Source organism: Brassica rapa, chromosome A10, assembly GCF_000309985.2.
Source record: "Brassica rapa cultivar Chiifu-401-42 chromosome A10, CAAS_Brap_v3.01, whole genome shotgun sequence".
In the NCBI taxonomy this organism is placed as follows: Eukaryota; Viridiplantae; Streptophyta; class Magnoliopsida; order Brassicales; family Brassicaceae; genus Brassica; species Brassica rapa.
Window position 1 is genome coordinate 13,558,029 of NC_024804.2, and position 17,289 is coordinate 13,575,317.

Consider the following 17,289-nt stretch of genomic DNA (forward strand, 5'->3'; position numbering starts at 1 on the left):
AGTCCACAAGTCCGACTAGCCGGTTCTGTCCGGTTTTCAAAACACTAATTTTAGGTTAACATGTTTCGTACACTAAATCAATACCTGCAAAATTCTAAGTTAAAAAGCTCGTAAAACATGATTTCTCGTAATTTAGAAAATTGAAGACATCTTTATAAAGAAAATACATCTTACGATTTTTATTATATAGTGGTATATGTGAATTTTTTATAAAAATTTATTTGATTATATATATATATATAAATGCCTTACAAGAAAGTCGTGATTTTTTTTTAAAATAAAAGTTATATATATATATAGCAATGCTTCATTTTAAGAGAATTTATAAGTGTAAATTAATTTTTTTTGGTGTAAATGTTAAATAGTGTAAATTAAATTTATTTTTAAATTTTAAATTTATTATTTATATGGTATTAGAACATAAGTATTTCAGTTTCAGTTAAAGTTTGTTTGTCAATGTTCAGTCAATCAATCTTTTTTTGATGAAATATTAAATTTATTGATTATGATGAGAAAAAAATATATGTACAAAGAATGAGTTCAAAAAGAATCTATTTCAAACTAAGCTTTAAAGATTATCAATGTACACTAAACCATTTCTGCATCAACCCAAGCAAGCGGGGCTTGAGGTAGTACTTCGTAGAAGATATTCTGTTTCTGTCAATCAATCTTACAATTTTTTGCCTCAGATGACCAATTAAAGTATGAGAAAAGTGTATCAAAAACCTTACAAAAAATTATATATAGATGAAAAAATTGAAAGTATAATAGTTTCCAGTTTTCCACTCTTTAATTCATTTCTGAGTGTGAGATAGACTATAAGTCTATTACTATTAAAGAACTAAAGATCATAAAATTTTGAATAAAAATTTTCTGTTAATGTTCAAAAACAAACACAAAAAACATTAGTGAAACTGAAGTAAATATAGAGAGAAATTTATTTAATTCTTCTTCTTTTCGTTAAGAAGATGATATAAATCACTTTAAACAACCTACTTTTTACTTTATAGTTGCTGGATCTCTAAAGAAAAAAAACTACTCCAGGTAGGTAGCAGCCTAGCAGGTGGTACTTTTTACTTTTACAACAAAAAACACTTTTGTTTATAAATATTTGTCACGTTAGCTGGTAAAGTTTGAATATATAACTCCTCCTTTTCTAAAAATTAAACGAAAAATATATAGAGAATTTGTACTCCCTACACACCACTTTTTCCCTATTTGCACTTCATACTCTATATCCCTCCAATTTTCTTCCCCCAACATTACCATTTTCCCCCCATTATATCCCACCTTTGTTAGTATATTTAGCTAATTTACTCAAATATATAAACCCAAAATAAGGAAAATAAAAAAAGACACAGAAGGGGAGAGAGAGAGTATCGGTCCAAAGGCTTTCATATTTGTTGGTCCTAATCTCACGCACGACTACGACGACGACGACGCTCATTTTCTTCTTCTCCGATCGAATCCCCAAAGCCAGTCTGAATGTAAGATTCGATCTTTATCTCCGAATACTCTCAATCTCCTTCGTAATCTGCTTCTGGGATTTTTTGAGTTTTTCTTCTTCTGCTACAATCGAGATTCCGAGATTAGGGTTTTCTTCTGGAGATTCTGGGTTTGTTATATTATATACTCTCGCATTATTCGATTTACATCTAGACCGTTGATTTCGATCGCTTGGATTGAAAAAGTTAACACCTTTCTTCGTCGTGAATCAATCACAAAGTTTTAATTTTTTTTATAAAAGAAGCCGTCTTATTGGTTGTGTATCAGCGAATTTAATGAGATATATATTGATTGACCTTTCTCTTTTTTTTTTTCTGCAGAAGACTTTTATTTCACATCTTGACTTTATTGGCGGTTGTTGAAGCTCTGTAGCTCTTAGTTAACTGTGGGGGATATGCAGTCAACGAGTTGTTGTCGCTGCTCCTGAACGTGAAGAAGGAGATTAAAAAAACAAAACTTTTCTTCATAAGGTTGCAGTTTCATCACACATGTCGCGTTTCGAATGCAGTGGTTATGATCTCTCAAGCTCTTCTGTTCATCTCGCTGAGTGGCATCCTTTGGAATAGCTAAACTTCACCTAAACCCCTTTCATCTCTTGGGGTAAGATCTCGATTTATTACAGAGCCTGCTTTTGTGTCATTATGTTAAACATTAATGTCATTTTTTTTTGTACAGGTTCTTCTATTAATTTCAGCACTTTATATCTTTTAATCAAGAACACATATATTGTTTTAATTTTGGGGGAGAGGAGTGGATCATGTTTCGTGATAATTTTTTGTTTGCCCGTACCATGGGTTGCTTTGGGTGCTTTGGTACTTCTTCTACTAGAACCCGACAATCTCCAGAGCCCTACGATGATGATGCATATTCGTACTCATGTGATAGTGATGTAACTAGCATTGTGAGAGGAGAAGATGAGGAAGATGACGAGGAAGTTGAGCAGAAGAGCCGCTCTCAACGATCTGAGGAGATTTTGAAATATAGATTAGATAATGGATTGATCTGCAGGCAAGTTCCTGTGAAAGAAACTAATGAACTTATCCGTGGAGAGGTAAATGTGACTTCTCTTGCCTCTCTCATATTCTTTTCCTAGCAAGGGTTCGCATTTATCTTTATTGTTTGATTTGTTTTCAGGATGAAGATGGTAACAAGATGATCAATGAGTACGTTCGCGTGTGTAAAATTGGAGCCGGTAGCTATGGTAAAGTGGTAAGTGTGAAACTCATTTACAGTACTATCTAATTCAAAATCATCCAATAACTTTAGTTATTTTCTGGCATCTACAACAGGTTTTATATCGAAGCACTGTTGATGGCAAGGATTATGCTATCAAGGTAAGTTATTGTGTTCTTTCTCTCCTCTCGTGAAACCTTTTTTTTTTGTTTAGTTGACGTTTGTGATGTTATATTCTTCAATATATTTAGTTTGAACACTTAATAGGGGTTCAAGATCTCTGACATATTTTGATATAATACTTGGGTTTCCAGGCGTTTCACAAGTCGCATTTGATAAGGTTAAGGGTGGCACCTTCAGAGACTGCTATGAGTGATGTTCTTCGTGAGGTATCATGCGTTGCAGTTCCATTGGTTTCGTTTTAGAGAAGTTGTATTTAGGCTTCTTTTATCTCAATAACTTTCAGGTTATGATTATGAAAATTTTGGAGCATCCTAACATTGTTAATCTCATTGAGGTGATAGATGACCCAGAAACTGATCATTTTTACATGGGTACTCTCATTTTTCTCTTCTCTTTTTTGCTTGTTTTGTTTAGCATCTTTATCTTATAATGTCTGTCTTTCTGGTTTCACCCAGTTCTCGAATACATTGATGGAAAATGGGTTTATGACGGCTCTGGACCGCCGGGTGCACTCGGGGAGAAAACGGCTAGAAAGTATTTGCGGGATATAGTTGCTGGCCTCATGTACCTTCATGCTCATGTATTATCTTCTTTGTTTAGCAATTATTCTCTCGATTCATGGTTCATCACCTAATGTCTTAATACTATTATATAAACAGAATGTGATTCACGGGGACATTAAACCCGACAATCTACTGGTTACTAGCAGCGGCACAGTGAAGATAGGAGATTTCAGTGTCAGCCAAGTATTCAAGGTAATAAAAATGACTCATTTTAATCCTTGATCTTCATCAATACATGATATGTATAATCCAATTGGTTGTTATTACAGGATGATGATGATCAACTGCGTCGATCTCCGGGGACTCCAGTCTTTACTGCTCCAGAATGTTGTTTAGGTCAGCTTCCTTACTAATCTCTTTAAGCTTGGTCCTTAGTCATTATGTGTGTGAAGAGAGAATAAGCGAATATGTTTTGTACTTCGGAAATTAGTGTCAGGGGTAACGTATAGTGGGAGAGCTGCGGATACATGGGCAGTGGGAGTAACTTTGTATCATATGATATTGGGACAATACCCGTTTCTTGCTGATACTCTTCAGGACACCTACGACAAGGTAAGGGTTTTTGCCTCTGACCAATGCTTTTCTTGAGTCTCAAGGAATGTTTTTGAAGAACCCTAAACCTCCGGTACTTTTATCTCTTAAACAGATTGTTAACAACCCTTTGAACATCCCGGATGGATTGAATCCGCTCCTAAGAGATTTGATCGAAGGTCTCCTTTGCAAGAGTGAGTTGTTTTAATCATTATTGGTGTAGTTAACTATAAACCCCTGAATTTATGCTAGTGGATTAATGGTGGAACGTCACCTGGTTGTTGTTGCAGATCCGAGCGAGAGAATGACACTGAAGAATGTGTTGGAGCATCCATGGGTCATGGAAGAAGAAGGGCATGTCCCTGAGTATATTTGTTGCTGCAAAAGACGTAATTCTGCCTTAAAGATTGAGCAAGAAGAAGAAGAAGAAGCTAATGGGATCTCTAACATCTCAGATGCTAGCTAAAGAATAGATGCAGAGAATGTCAACGTCAGCCCCGTAAAACTTTGCACTTATTTGTTTTTTCCTTTCTTTAATATATACTATAGATAAGTGTCATGTTCGTCTGATGTGTTGTTTTATAATTTTGAAAATGAATTACTGAGTGATACTGATTTTTAAGGCTCTGAATTTTTGTTTCCATGGACGGGTTTGATATATATATACAAAGATTCATTTGCACCACGTAATAAAGAATGCAAGTCTCTTGGTAATCAAAAAGACGCAAAGGTAAGATCAGTTGCTACAGAGATTTATTTATTGGGTGCTACAAAAGTAATAAAGGAGATGGTTTAAACTTTAAACTCTTCCAAGGGAAAACCTTTGGCTCCTTCCTTTTAGAATGATTTGCAGGCTACAAATGTGTCAGTTGTTTGTTCCTATTTTCTTAACTACAAATATATCTCAAACTTTCACCAAATCCTTTCATCAAAAAAAGTATAAATTCTTGATTTAGAAAAAAAAAGACATAACAAATCTTTTTTTTGGGGTGGGGGGGGGTCAAAATAGAAATATCTAAAAAGTTTAAGGATTAGAATAAAAAGACATAAACAAACATAAGCTGCTTGCTTTGCTTTAGGTACAGTTCTGTCTCTTTTTTTTTGTTCGGCTTTGGTCACACACACACACTTGTTTACAACGCAAACCTTCTTCTCCAAAACCAAGTTCTCAGTTTCTCTCTCTGTTACGCACTAATCTTCTATTCATTCTCTCTATACCTTTTTTTTGACTCGATGACGGTCGCCGGCGAAATTTTCAAGGGGTAAATAGTGTCCCCGGAATAAGACGGGAGAACGAGATCTAATTCAACCAATTGGAAGTTTTTATCGGGTAAGCAAAGTAACCTTGTCTTCTCAGTTTTATTGGTTTGACTTTTTCAATCCTCTTTTCGGTGTTGCTTAGATCCTTATTTTCGGATCTGGGCGGGGCGCATTTCCCAATCTCAGATTTTTTTTATTGAGTTTTCATCAAGTCTCTGATTCGGATCTGCTTTCTCTTCTTGTTCATTGTTTTTCGTTTGGCTTTTGAGTTTAAGGATCGAACTTGTGCTAAATCCGAATAAAAAGATTCTATTTTTGACATTTCTTTCTACTTTTTGTTTGATTAAAAAGCTTTCCAGATTCTGAGTTTGTGTGTGTTTTATTGATTACTACAGATTAATTTGGGGTTTGCATTGGTCAGAAGGACCTACTGGTTTTGAGGATGTGTGTTTTGATTGTTTGAGGATTTAATGGAACAAGTAAAGAGATGGAGATTGTTTTGGAGCAATCTGTCTATTGATACTGGGACACTAGTTCCCCAACTGAGAATCACCTGTAATGATACCTGAATAAGACTCTTGCCAAAGATTTGTTGTTTCTATTTTTCCTTTCTTTTTTTTTTGGTCTTTTTTGGGTTTTTGGTTGGATTCTTTAGGTTTCGTAGCAATAATGGCGGCTGAGGAACAAAGCCAAGTCTCTGCCTCTGCTTCTGTTGTAGAGAATGATGCTCAACGCCTTCGGTTGGGATCAAGCGACTCGCTTCTCCCCGGTCTCATCGACGACGTCGCTCTAAACTGTCTCGCTTGGGTTCCAAGAACCGACTACCCTTCCCTCTCCTGCGTGAGCAAAAAGTACAACAACCTGATCAAGTCTGGTCACCTCTTTGGCCTCAGAAAGGAGCTGGGGATAGTGGAGTATCTCGTCTTCATGGTCTGCGACCCTAGAGGCTGGCTAATGTTCTCTCCCACGAAGAAAAAATGGATGGTCCTTCCCAAAATGCCCTGCGACGAGTGCTTCAACCACGCGGATAAAGAGTCTTTGGCCGTGGACGACGAGCTTCTCGTCTTCGGGAGAGAGCTGTTTCAGTTCGCTATATGGAAGTACGGTTTGAGGTCTCGGCGCTGGGTCAAGTGCGAAGGGATGCACCGTCCTCGCTGCTTGTTTGCCTCCGGGAGCTTAGGAGGGATCGCTATTGTAGCCGGAGGGACTGATATGAACGGGAATATACTAGCGTCTGCTGAGCTTTACGATTCTTCTTCGGGGAGATGGGAGATGCTTCCCAACATGCATTCGCCTCGGAGACTGTGCTCAGGGTTCTTCATGGACGGGAGATTCTATGTTGTTGGAGGGATGTCGAGCCCTAATGTATCGGTTACTTGCGGAGAAGAGTTTGATCTTGAGACGAGGAAGTGGAGGAAGATCGAAGGGATGTATCCGAACGTGAACAGAGCGGCGCAGGCTCCGCCTCTCGTTGTGGTGGTGAACAACGAGCTGTTCACGCTCGAGTACTTGACCAACATGGTGAAGAGGTATGATAAGGAGAGGAACAAGTGGGAAGTGATGGGAAGGTTGCCGCCGATGGTGGACTCGTCCAACGGTTGGGGGTTGGCGTTTAAGCCGTGCGGGGACCAGTTGTTGGTTGTTTGCGGGCAGAGAGGGAGTAACGGTGAGGGTGTTGTTGTGAATGCTTGGTGTCCGAAGACGGGAGCTAGAGATGGGAACTTGGATTGGAAAGTGATTGGTGTTAAAGAGAATGTTGGTGTCTTTGTTTATAACTGCGCGGTGATGGGTTGTTAAAGTAAAAGAAATCAAATCTCTTTTGGTTTCTTCAACTTGGAAGTTCGGTTCTTTGTATTACAACATCAGATCTTGTCTCTGGTTCGGTCTTCAGCTTGGAAGTTTTTGTTGTTTTATTTTCTTCTGCTTGGGATTAACATGCTTTTGTGTTTGATTCTGTTTTTAATTTTATTTGTGTAAACTGAAAAAAAGAAAGAAAATTCATTACTCTTCAAAATTTACCTCCTTTTAAAGCTTTTTTTTTTTATCATTTTACTTGAATAAAAAGGGAGAAAATTTTCCAGTATGTATATTGATGTAATGGTTTTTGGTAAAAATAATAAAACTATATATGTGAAAACTGTTTAGTGTTTGCTACAAAATAATATGAACTCTCTGAAGCTAGCTTCATGATTCACGTGTTTAGCCCAATGAAAAACGGGCTTTGCGAGTTATCTATTACTAGCCCTATTGGACGTTTAAAACGGGTTTTAAATAATAACATCTACACTCTACATGATCGAAGTATATAGTTTTCTTTTGTCGGCAGTATAAAGTATATACTTTTAAGATTTGATATCATTTGGAGTTCTGTACATCTATAAAGTATTTGCTCATCGACAGGTCAGCAAACGTACAAGCGACAAAGTATGATGTAGATATCGTTTTCATGTCCGAACTTCTCAGTAGTCCCAAAGTTAAGATAATGACGTGTGGGATCTAGTTAATCAATTTTATTTTCGTGTTTACATGATCTATTGAATCTGATTTTCGTGTTTACATACATGCCTTGTATTTGCAATTTTTTTCTTAATTTAGTCGTGTGTTCCCAAACGAACTAGTATTTGAACATTTGCTTTTTGCATGCGTGAGAGAAACTTAACGTGTGATACGAATTTGAACATACTTGCAATTATTCAGCACATGAGTTTACGTATAATAAGTATTAATGGGGGATTTCAAATGTTATGTATTGCCATGGCTAAGAAAAAGAATTGAAATTTGTGGTAGATTGATGAATTTACATGGGATTTTTGCCCAGTAAAAGTGAACAAATAAATAATAGCTTTAAAGTAAATGAACAAACTATTAATTATGTTAGAGTTTATTATCCAACCTATTTTAAAAACTCTAATGAAAGACCAAAATGCTGAATACAGTCCCACAAAGTTACTTTTGGAATAATAATTTTGTTAAAAGATAAGAATACACAAGTTTCAAAAAAAAAAAAAAGATAAGAAAAAATTTTCGGAAAAGACAAATTTTATGGTTTTGTCGAAATCCCACTAAGGTCATTGTAATGCAGATTTTATTTTAGTCTTACTTATTTTATAGAATCTTGTAGTTGGTGCTTTCTCCCAAACAATGGGTCGTCGAGCATGATACGTACTCACGTCTATGTACATAATTAGTCTACACATGTTACGTTTAGTCATACACTTTGTTTATTACTCCATGTTTACTTTGTTTTAGTTATCACTTATCCTACGAAGCTGTCTTTTTTTTTCTGAACCCCATCCAATCGCTCACATCGGTAATAAACTGCGATCAATGACTTTGCACGGCATGGTTTCCAATCTAGGTTTAAAATTTGTGGTTTTCTGAAGTTTTAGTGACTGGCAAATAAAATTTATAGATTTAATATCAAAGAAGATATCAAATATACTTTTCAACATTGGATCAAATACACACTTATCATTTGTATCATATAGAAACCTATATAGTTTGTCAGAAAGTCATCAATAACTCCTAATTAATGCTACGGAGCTTATTCTGATACATGTAAAGATTTCTACAATCATTAAAGAGAAACACAATCCTAGAGAGAGAGTGAGCTTTGCCTACCAATATGTTTTAATTAGCCTTTGGTGTGTTGGCCAATTCTGGTGTTAGGTTTGGATGACTTAGGTATATGCTACTTTCACGTAGTCGGTAGGTTTGGCCAATCAGATATATTTTCGTATTTATTTTAGGGTTTTTCGATGTTTCTTTTTCTAAAAGATGAAGATCGACGAAACAATTACTGCGCAATTAAGTTAAAAATTTGTCGACTGCAGAGTACTAGAGAAATTTAAAATTACAACTATTTCCTCTTTTTCAGAAAGTTTAAATACTAGTGGTCTAAAACCCATATTTGGAACTACATTAGAAGCTAGTCGGACAGTAATTCTGAACCTACCGAAAAATCAGAGAGTACTCGAAAGTTACACGAAGTCTAGTTTTAAATACAATTTAATACTTTCTCCGTTTTTTTAATATAAGTCGTTTTAGAGAAATATTTTTGTTCCAAATTATATGTCGTTTTCGGTTTTCTATGTAAAATTTATTAATAATTAATGTTGTATAACCAATGGTAATATATCTTCTATTTTTTTATTGGTTGAATTGTGGTTAGGTAAATAATTAATGATGCTTTTGTTTAGAAAATATAAAAAATTAATAATTTTCTTAATCTACGTGCATAAGTGTAAAACGACTTATATTAAAAAACGGAGGGAGTATATTTATAATATATTTAGTTAATTTTAAACATGATGACACAAGTTCTTAGACATAATTATATAACTTTTTATATATAATTTTAAACAGCCTCTTTTTGGTTCGTAAATAGTGTATTTGGTACGAAAAAAATTCTTAAATGTAGTATGTATATGTTTGTTTTGGGTTTGATAGCTAATTTTAGTTATTTAGTAATGAATAATTACATAAAATCTGTCAATAATGAGTAAAAAATAATCAACCGTGTCTCAATTTTACACGGATGGAAAAAAACTTAAGCAGTCAACGCGGAAATTAAACGGTCTTACGCGGGAACGCCTGGCTACACCGATTTATACATATTCGCCGCGGTCAACCTCCAAACAGTACCTAAACGACCGCGTTTTCAGACAGGGTCTAAAACTAAAAAATTTAGTACTCGTAGAAAATAATATATTTATCAATTTAACATGTTTTTTGTGAAAGACAAAAAATATATTAAAAACAGAGAAAGAATTGTTTAGAATTTTTGTTCAAAATTTAGATTTTATTATTCAGATTTTAGATATTAACATAATTAATACATTAAAATAACTTTTACGAGGAAACCATATGAAATTTCACAAGTTCTAAAAACAATTAATATGATACTTCAATTGAGAAACCCTAATTAACTGTGTATTCCGACATTTTTCTAACGCTCTATTTCCAAGATGTAACACACAAGTTTATCAACTTACTATTGAAAAAAGTACAGAAGTGTTATTTTCATCAAAGTAAAAATGTTGAAGATATTTGACACATAACAAACTATACTACTTAATTAGTTTAAATTTATTTTTATCAAAAAGTCTAACTCATATTCTCATACCTACATTTTACTAGGATATGATTATACTGTGATAGTAACACATTAATAATGTTCTTTCTATTTCATAATACAAGGAGTTTTTTTCAAAATATAAATTGTTCACATTTCTATATAATTTTTTCAATTATTAAGTATAATGTAGCCAACCAAATTATATATATTTTTATGATTAGTTCAATTATATTAAATATATATATATATATATATATATTAAATGCTACCTTTAAAATAATATGTATAAAATTTGTGTGTTTTAGCTAAATCTACCAATATTATAAAACAAAGAGAATACTAAAATTGTGACTGAATAACAAGTTAAATGAAATGAAAAAGTTAAACTAAGGAGAAAAAATAAAAGTGAAACCCAACATAAATCTTTTTTCTCTATTAATCTAGAAAAAAAGTTACTTCACTTTATTTCTTTTTACCGTAGCTTGGCTGAAAACATATTTGTTTTCATTGGATAAAAACAGAACTATTCAGCCGAAATTTTTTTACTCCACTTTGTTAACACTAAACATGTCATTGATTTATATTCTAATAGAAAAGGTGATTGGTGATCAACCCTAGCTGGCAAAATTAATTTGTAAGAATAACAACTTTTAAAAGGTGTTGAGAAAAAATACTTTCAGAAAAAGGTTATTAGTTATAGTTTCCCTACCACTAAATTATGTGTTCCTTAATTTTGACTCCCATCTGTCATATTTTTGATATGCATCATTGTAGAATATTTATTTTTTTGATCATAATTATTAGAAAAATTAAAATTGACGTGTAAGATGATTCAAACACATACAGAGACACAAGTGTTGAACACAAAAGTGTGTTCAATAAAGAACATATAAAACCTTCAGCTTAACACCTCAGTATTATTCTGGCCATCATTTCTAAGCAAGTAAAAAAAGCATGTGTAAGAACATTTATACAAATACAGGGACACAAATCTTCAATAAAGAACGTATAAATCGTCCAGCTTAACACCTTCGATGAAGACTGGCTGATTTTGAATCCAAGTCAAGATAGCTTTAATTCGTGTAAGTGATTACTCCTAAAAAGTTTTAAAAGCAGTTTTTTTTTGGTAAAAATGTTCAACTTTTATACTATTTTCAGTTGTTTTGACGGTAGTAGACAAATTGAAACTAAACAATACAGGAGAGAGAAGAAGAGAGCAATGTCTAATACCATCTCCGATAATTTATTTTATTTCTTACTCTAAAATAAAGTAACTCTATAATAGAATTTGAGTTTGCTATAATGGTATTTTATTTTAGAGTAAAAAATAGAGTGATGAAAAAAAACAAATTACTCTATATTCGAAGTAAACCTATTCTTAATTCTATTATAAAACAAAAAATAGAGTATTATTATTTTTATTCTAAACTTTATTTTAAAGTGGAAAATAGAGTAGAATTAGAGATGCTCTAAAACATATAAGGAATATTGGACAAACTTAAGACCATACAGCTAAAAAGCAGAAGAGATCAGGCGGCAGCTTGACCGAGAATAATACATTGCCAAATAGGGACAATATCTTTGATGAATAATGAGACCACACTGGAGTTTTTAAAAGTTTTAAAAGTAGTTATTAGAAGCGCGGGATAACATTTTAGTTAAATTTTCGATTTAAAAGTTACTAATTTTTCTGATCTAAATTTTAATATTTGAGTTTAAGATATTTAACTGAGAATACTTTATTTTAACATCTCATAGTGATGGACATTCAAAATTTAGGTTCATGTCAGTTAGGTTAATTCAATTTTCAAGTTATTGGGGCTCGGATGTTAAGACCCATTTATGAATCATAACTTTTCGAATCAGATCGATTCGGGTGATGTTGAGTTCGAGTCGGGTTTTTTATTTTTTCATAAAACCCGAAGCGAACTGAATTAGAAATAGTTTGGGTTTATTTGGGTGTGTTTATTTGGGACTAAAGCCAAAAATTCCAAAATCACCAAAAAAACCTGAGTTAAACCTAAAAAACAAAAAACCAGATAATTCATGTAATTGGGGTTTTGGATATTTTTTAAATTTATATTATATATAAATTAATACTGTTATGTTGATTTTCAGTTTGGTTTTTGCTCTTTGGGTTTAGAAAAGTAGAAACCATTCAGATTATTGTATATTTTTATCCAGTTTTAGTTCTAGTTTTTTTGGTTCGGTTTTAGTTTGTTTTTCAGATATTGGATAATATATCCACGACTACAGTCTCATTAGTTTTCTTATCTACATAATATATATCTTACTAAAACATGATTGAATTTCCTAAGAATACCTTATAATATTACTTTTGTACAATTTAATTTCATCTAAAGGGATATTTGGTCTTTCACTAAATTTTTCTTATTATTTGTAAACTTATTCAATAAAATCATTTATGGCTTAAATATCATATTTAAATTGCTATATTCAAGGGATGTACGTAACAAATTAACGTCATACACTGTGAAAAACATTTTGCAGTATATACACTTTTTCAATAATAATTATTAAACATAATATTTCTTTCTAGCCCAAAATGGTAACATACCCGATATTAAATAGTATAGATATCTATATAATCAAACTTAATTTCATTTAAAGCCATTATGGTTTTGTGGCTATAGGTACTTTGGACATCCATTTTTCTTTTTAAAGCAATTTTTTCAAAGAAATTATGTTTTACTTTAAAAAAGTAAAGCTACAGAAAAAAAGTTAGAAACTAAAATATGTTAGCTTTCAAAATTAAATTTTCTACAGCTTTTATTAAGTGTTTTGAAAATAAATCGACAACAAAAAAAATTAAAGCCAAAGGAAAAAAACTCACACAGCCAATTTTTTTTAAAAAAAAAAATATATTAAGCTACATTAACAACCAATCGACCCCATAAGAGCCGGGTAATTTTATTTATAGGAAATAAAACTTGTAAAATAAGTTTATTATATTCACAAAATCGTAAGAAAAAATCAACAATTATAGCATCAATACAATTACAACAACAACTCTTTTTACACCCCCTTGATTTTGCTAAGTATTTACAGGAGTACCACTCCTTTTTAATTTTAGATCAAATAATTAGGGAAATTTGTTGTAACTACCAAACAATCTTCCCCTATTTTCCAACTGTGAAATTTTATTTTATTAAACAAAACACTTGTAAATTATAATATTATGTATTTTCAAATAATTGGTATATGATTACATGTATATGTGTGTCAAATATTTTTTTTTCAACATGTGTGTCAAATATCTATGTTTGTAAATTATACCATATAGATTTTAGTCTCGTGGTCTAAGAGTGTATTTTTATTTTGGACAATTTAATTCAGAATAATTTAAATACTTGATGGTTTATTATATAAAATCATATTTTTTATTATCGCTGGTTAAGTATGCTATTGCAATATTTTTAATTGTGTATACACTATTACATTTACAAAAAAGTATTATATGAGAATCTATCATCAGAAAAACTTTTAATGTTTATAGAGATAAAAGAAACAAAACTTAGAGACAATAATATAGAAGGAATTGGCGTCAGTGATTTTGAAAACCAATCATTAGTCATCAACAAAGTTGGATTTGCAATAAATATTAGAATTACTCAAATAAGTTACTGACCTTATTGGTCCAGATTATTTACCTCATCAACTCTAAAATTATGGGTCAAACAATGGGTTTTGAAAATTTCTTCGATCATACACTGGTCGGTCAACAACGACAACTTGCAAATCAAGATTCTCATAAGCATGGGTAGTGAAACTTTATATTATGAGAAAGTTGGTTTAGTTTTCTACCTTTCCATGACCTGATCCGGTTGTTTATTGTACAGAGTCAAACTTGCATAAGTCGAAGTGGATCATCCGAAAGATGTTTAAGAGAACCAAAAAACCATCATTCAAGTCATCGATATGATTCCAATTGAACATCTGGATTTACAGAAGACCATCGGTGATAGCAGGAAAATATGTTCAAAGATCTTTCAGTCTTATTATAATCTAACAAATATTATGATCTTTTATTTATTTTCAGTTTACCTCATTGATAGACTAACGTTTTGCAAGTCATTACCGATGATTTACATTTTCAGTCCGAAGCTTCTACATGCTTCGGCTAACTTCTGTCTGACATGCTTCAGTATCGACCTTTCAGAGATAAAAATATTTATTATCCTCTCTTTAAAGTACAGTTTCGAGATTTATCTTTGACTGACACCTTTCTATATATTCTGAACATAATCATCATTTTATCCACTGACAAATAAAGGCTAGAAAAGAGATCTCTAATATCATTTGAATCTGTCAAACCTGTTCAAAAAGGTTTCCAGAAAGATCAGTATATTTTGATAGACAACATATAAAGAAGATGGAAAAAAAGATCTCTACTATCAAATCAAATTATAGTATTGATTTGGTAGAAATGGGTGGTGTAGATGGTAGTATTTATACCAAAAGGGTGTGTAGATTAGGCATGGTGTCTCTATAAATTTGGAATATATAATCTTTTTGAAATAATTGGTAAGTCTTAAGCTTAACTATTTATCCATAATATTTGTCTATGACATTGTTAATATGGAATCAAATCTTTTTTAAAAAATTATTTGTTTAGATTGTATGAACAGTAAGGTAAGATTTTGGGTGAAACTAATGTTGATTTGGTAATCTATATATACTTCTAAGATTAGAAGTATTTTTTGTTAAATAGTTTCTATAAATATGTTTAATGAAGAATTATAAAAAGTGAATATATTGATTTGGGATTATTATATCTCGAAATTTTTTGAAATCCAAACTCATACCAAGAACCACATAGCTGAACAGACTTTAGTATTATATTGAATGTGGAGGCATAGTTATGATTATAGAAAAGATAATTGTATAACAAATGATTAGACTTCTGAATTATTATATATAGACGAATGAATTTTTTTCGTTTTTGGATTATTAAACTCTTTATTAAATGATAGTGATCACATAGTTTTATACCTATGAAAATATGAAAGGAGTTAAATGGCACACTCATTAAAATCGTTGGAGGTGACATATTAGTATGTAAGATTTGATAAAACATTCCAAAAGGTATATTTCTTGTTTTCATCGAAGCATTCCATAAAACTATATATTAATTCATATAGCCGATAGAAAGGATTTCATATACTATAATTACACATGTTTAATTAACTAAATAATTAACAAAAAAATACACAGAATTAGGAGATAGTTTGTTGCGATTTCAAAACAAAAAATAAAAGAATTTAATTGAAATCATAGTTTAAAAATAATTCAGTGGCATAGAATGGTAAATACTTTAAAACTCCAAGGATATCTCAAAAAAGGCCCTTCAGTTTTAATAGTATTGATTCTTCTTCGTAAGAAGCAAAATATGTAATAAATCCACTTTGATTTTGGGCATCATTCCAATTCCGAATTAGAATAATATATCGTCTTTACCTTTCATAAAATCAACATTTAAAAGTGTGTAAAACACATAAAAATATATTAGTAACTATTATACCTTTTTGTACTGACTATCATGAAATTTACATGCGGACTTGCTCTGGCGTTTGAGATTAAAGACCGTTGTCTGGCTATGACCCACTTTCGAATGTGTGTCCGCACCGCTAAAAGGTTTGATCTCTAGTCTAAACTATCACGATGGGACCAAAACACTCAATTATCAAAAAAAAAACTATTGTAGTTTTTCTGTATACTTGTAATTCTTAACTTTTTTAATAATAACATACAAAATATGTGAATTTTAATTTATCTAGTGATACACTGATAATACTAAGGGAAATTGCATCTAGTAGCAAAAAAAAGATTATAATTCACTCACTGATTATTTATCCTAATTTACACTGATATGTGTTGTATAATGTGTACGTAATACTACAGTTTTACCCTTTTAATCAATCGGGACAATCTGCAAAACAAAATTAAATATATATTAGATATTATTTATTGGGACTAGTGGACATGGCTATTTGTATGTCACAAATGTTTCCCTGTATTAAATTTGTAACATGTAATAATTGAGGAAGCATAACAACTTATTTCTCCTTTTTTGCGATTACAAAGCTTCTGAGTACATCTCCGTCGACAGATTTTGGAGGAGCATGCCAACTGTGAGGACTCTTTTGAAGAAAAGAGTCAAAGAATTTTCTGATTTTGAAATATAAAGTTGCGACGACGACATTGAGGCTCCGTGCATCCATTTTTTGTTGCACTCAATAACCCAAAAAAATAAATAACAAACTAACCGAAATTCTCTTTTCTTTTTTCTTTTTTCTTCTTATCTTTCTCAAAAAAAAAAAATTTTTGATTTTTTTTGTTATTTCACAATAACCCCTTTCTAGATGATTTTATGTTTTTTTCCAAAATGTTTTATATTTTATAAACTTGCTGATAACTTTTTGTAAGAATATATTTTTCATCTTTTCAAGTGTATGCTCTGAAGTCTGAACCTTTTAGTCTGCTTTCCTTTTCGAAGTTCAGGTTTACTTGTTAAGACTATGTTTCTATGGTTTTTTTCGATTTTATATCTTATTTTGTATATATAGTTGTATCTATCAAAAATTAAATGATATAAAATTCTAGATGATAACAAAAAGAAAGGTTTGTACCGACCCTTTTGTTAGGCTAATTTTGGAGGTATCCTAAATATTGTGGATAAATACATGGCCAGAATATTATGTAAGTTGACTATCATGAAATATAAGTACAAAATATTTTTTTTCTTAGATCATAAATCGAAAGTTTACTATCTAAAAACATTATAATTGTAATTTTCATGCACTAACAACAATACTAAACATGTTAGATCTGTCTAAGCATCGCAAACATTTGAAACCAGTAAATGCTTAAAACTGTAGGTTTCAGAATGATAAAAACGTTGTATTTTTTTGTTTTTTTTTTTTGAGCAAAGATGAAAACGTTGTGTTCTTTTCACATAGATGCTTAAGATCACAT

The 17,289-nt window shown here is 31.7% G+C and overlaps 2 protein-coding genes across 2 annotated transcripts; both read left to right on the forward strand.

Annotated features, from left to right (window-relative positions):
- The first annotated feature begins 1,250 nt into the window (after window positions 1–1,250).
- LOC103845471 (serine/threonine-protein kinase GRIK2) lies at window positions 1,251–4,641 on the forward strand. The gene is made up of 13 exons (XM_009122339.2): window positions 1,251–1,487; window positions 1,827–2,106; window positions 2,182–2,557; window positions 2,641–2,715; window positions 2,796–2,840; window positions 2,994–3,068; window positions 3,146–3,233; window positions 3,318–3,442; window positions 3,522–3,617; window positions 3,695–3,761; window positions 3,856–3,977; window positions 4,072–4,150; window positions 4,247–4,641. Exons 3-13 carry the CDS (start codon window positions 2,264–2,266, stop codon window positions 4,420–4,422), a joined length of 1,242 nt encoding a protein of 413 aa, XP_009120587.1. The 5' UTR covers window positions 1,251–1,487; window positions 1,827–2,106; window positions 2,182–2,263; the 3' UTR covers window positions 4,423–4,641.
- Window positions 4,642–5,019: 378 nt separating this feature from the next.
- Window positions 5,020–13,182, forward strand: LOC103845472 (F-box/kelch-repeat protein At5g60570). The gene is made up of 3 exons (XM_033282956.1): window positions 5,020–5,286; window positions 5,612–5,771; window positions 5,872–13,182. Exons 2-3 carry the CDS (start codon window positions 5,687–5,689, stop codon window positions 7,011–7,013), a joined length of 1,227 nt encoding a protein of 408 aa, XP_033138847.1. The 5' UTR covers window positions 5,020–5,286; window positions 5,612–5,686; the 3' UTR covers window positions 7,014–13,182.
- The last annotated feature ends 4,107 nt before the right edge of the window (window positions 13,183–17,289 follow it).

What these genes read in the sequence shown, in the direction of transcription:
- LOC103845471 (XM_009122339.2), top strand. Translation starts at nt 2,264, where the DNA reads ATGTTTCGTGATAATTTTTTGTTTGCCCGTACCATGGGTTGCTTTGGG. An exon ending in CCGGTAGCTATGGTAAAGTG is followed by an intron (nt 2,716 to 2,795) that starts GTAAGTGTGAAA and finishes CATCTACAACAG; the next exon opens with GTTTTATATCGAAGCACTGT. An exon ending in AACTGATCATTTTTACATGG is followed by an intron (nt 3,234 to 3,317) that starts GTACTCTCATTT and finishes GGTTTCACCCAG; the next exon opens with TTCTCGAATACATTGATGGA.
- LOC103845472 (XM_033282956.1), top strand. Translation starts at nt 5,687, where the DNA reads ATGGAACAAGTAAAGAGATGGAGATTGTTTTGGAGCAATCTGTCTATT. An exon ending in TCCCCAACTGAGAATCACCT is followed by an intron (nt 5,772 to 5,871) that starts GTAATGATACCT and finishes TGGATTCTTTAG; the next exon opens with GTTTCGTAGCAATAATGGCG.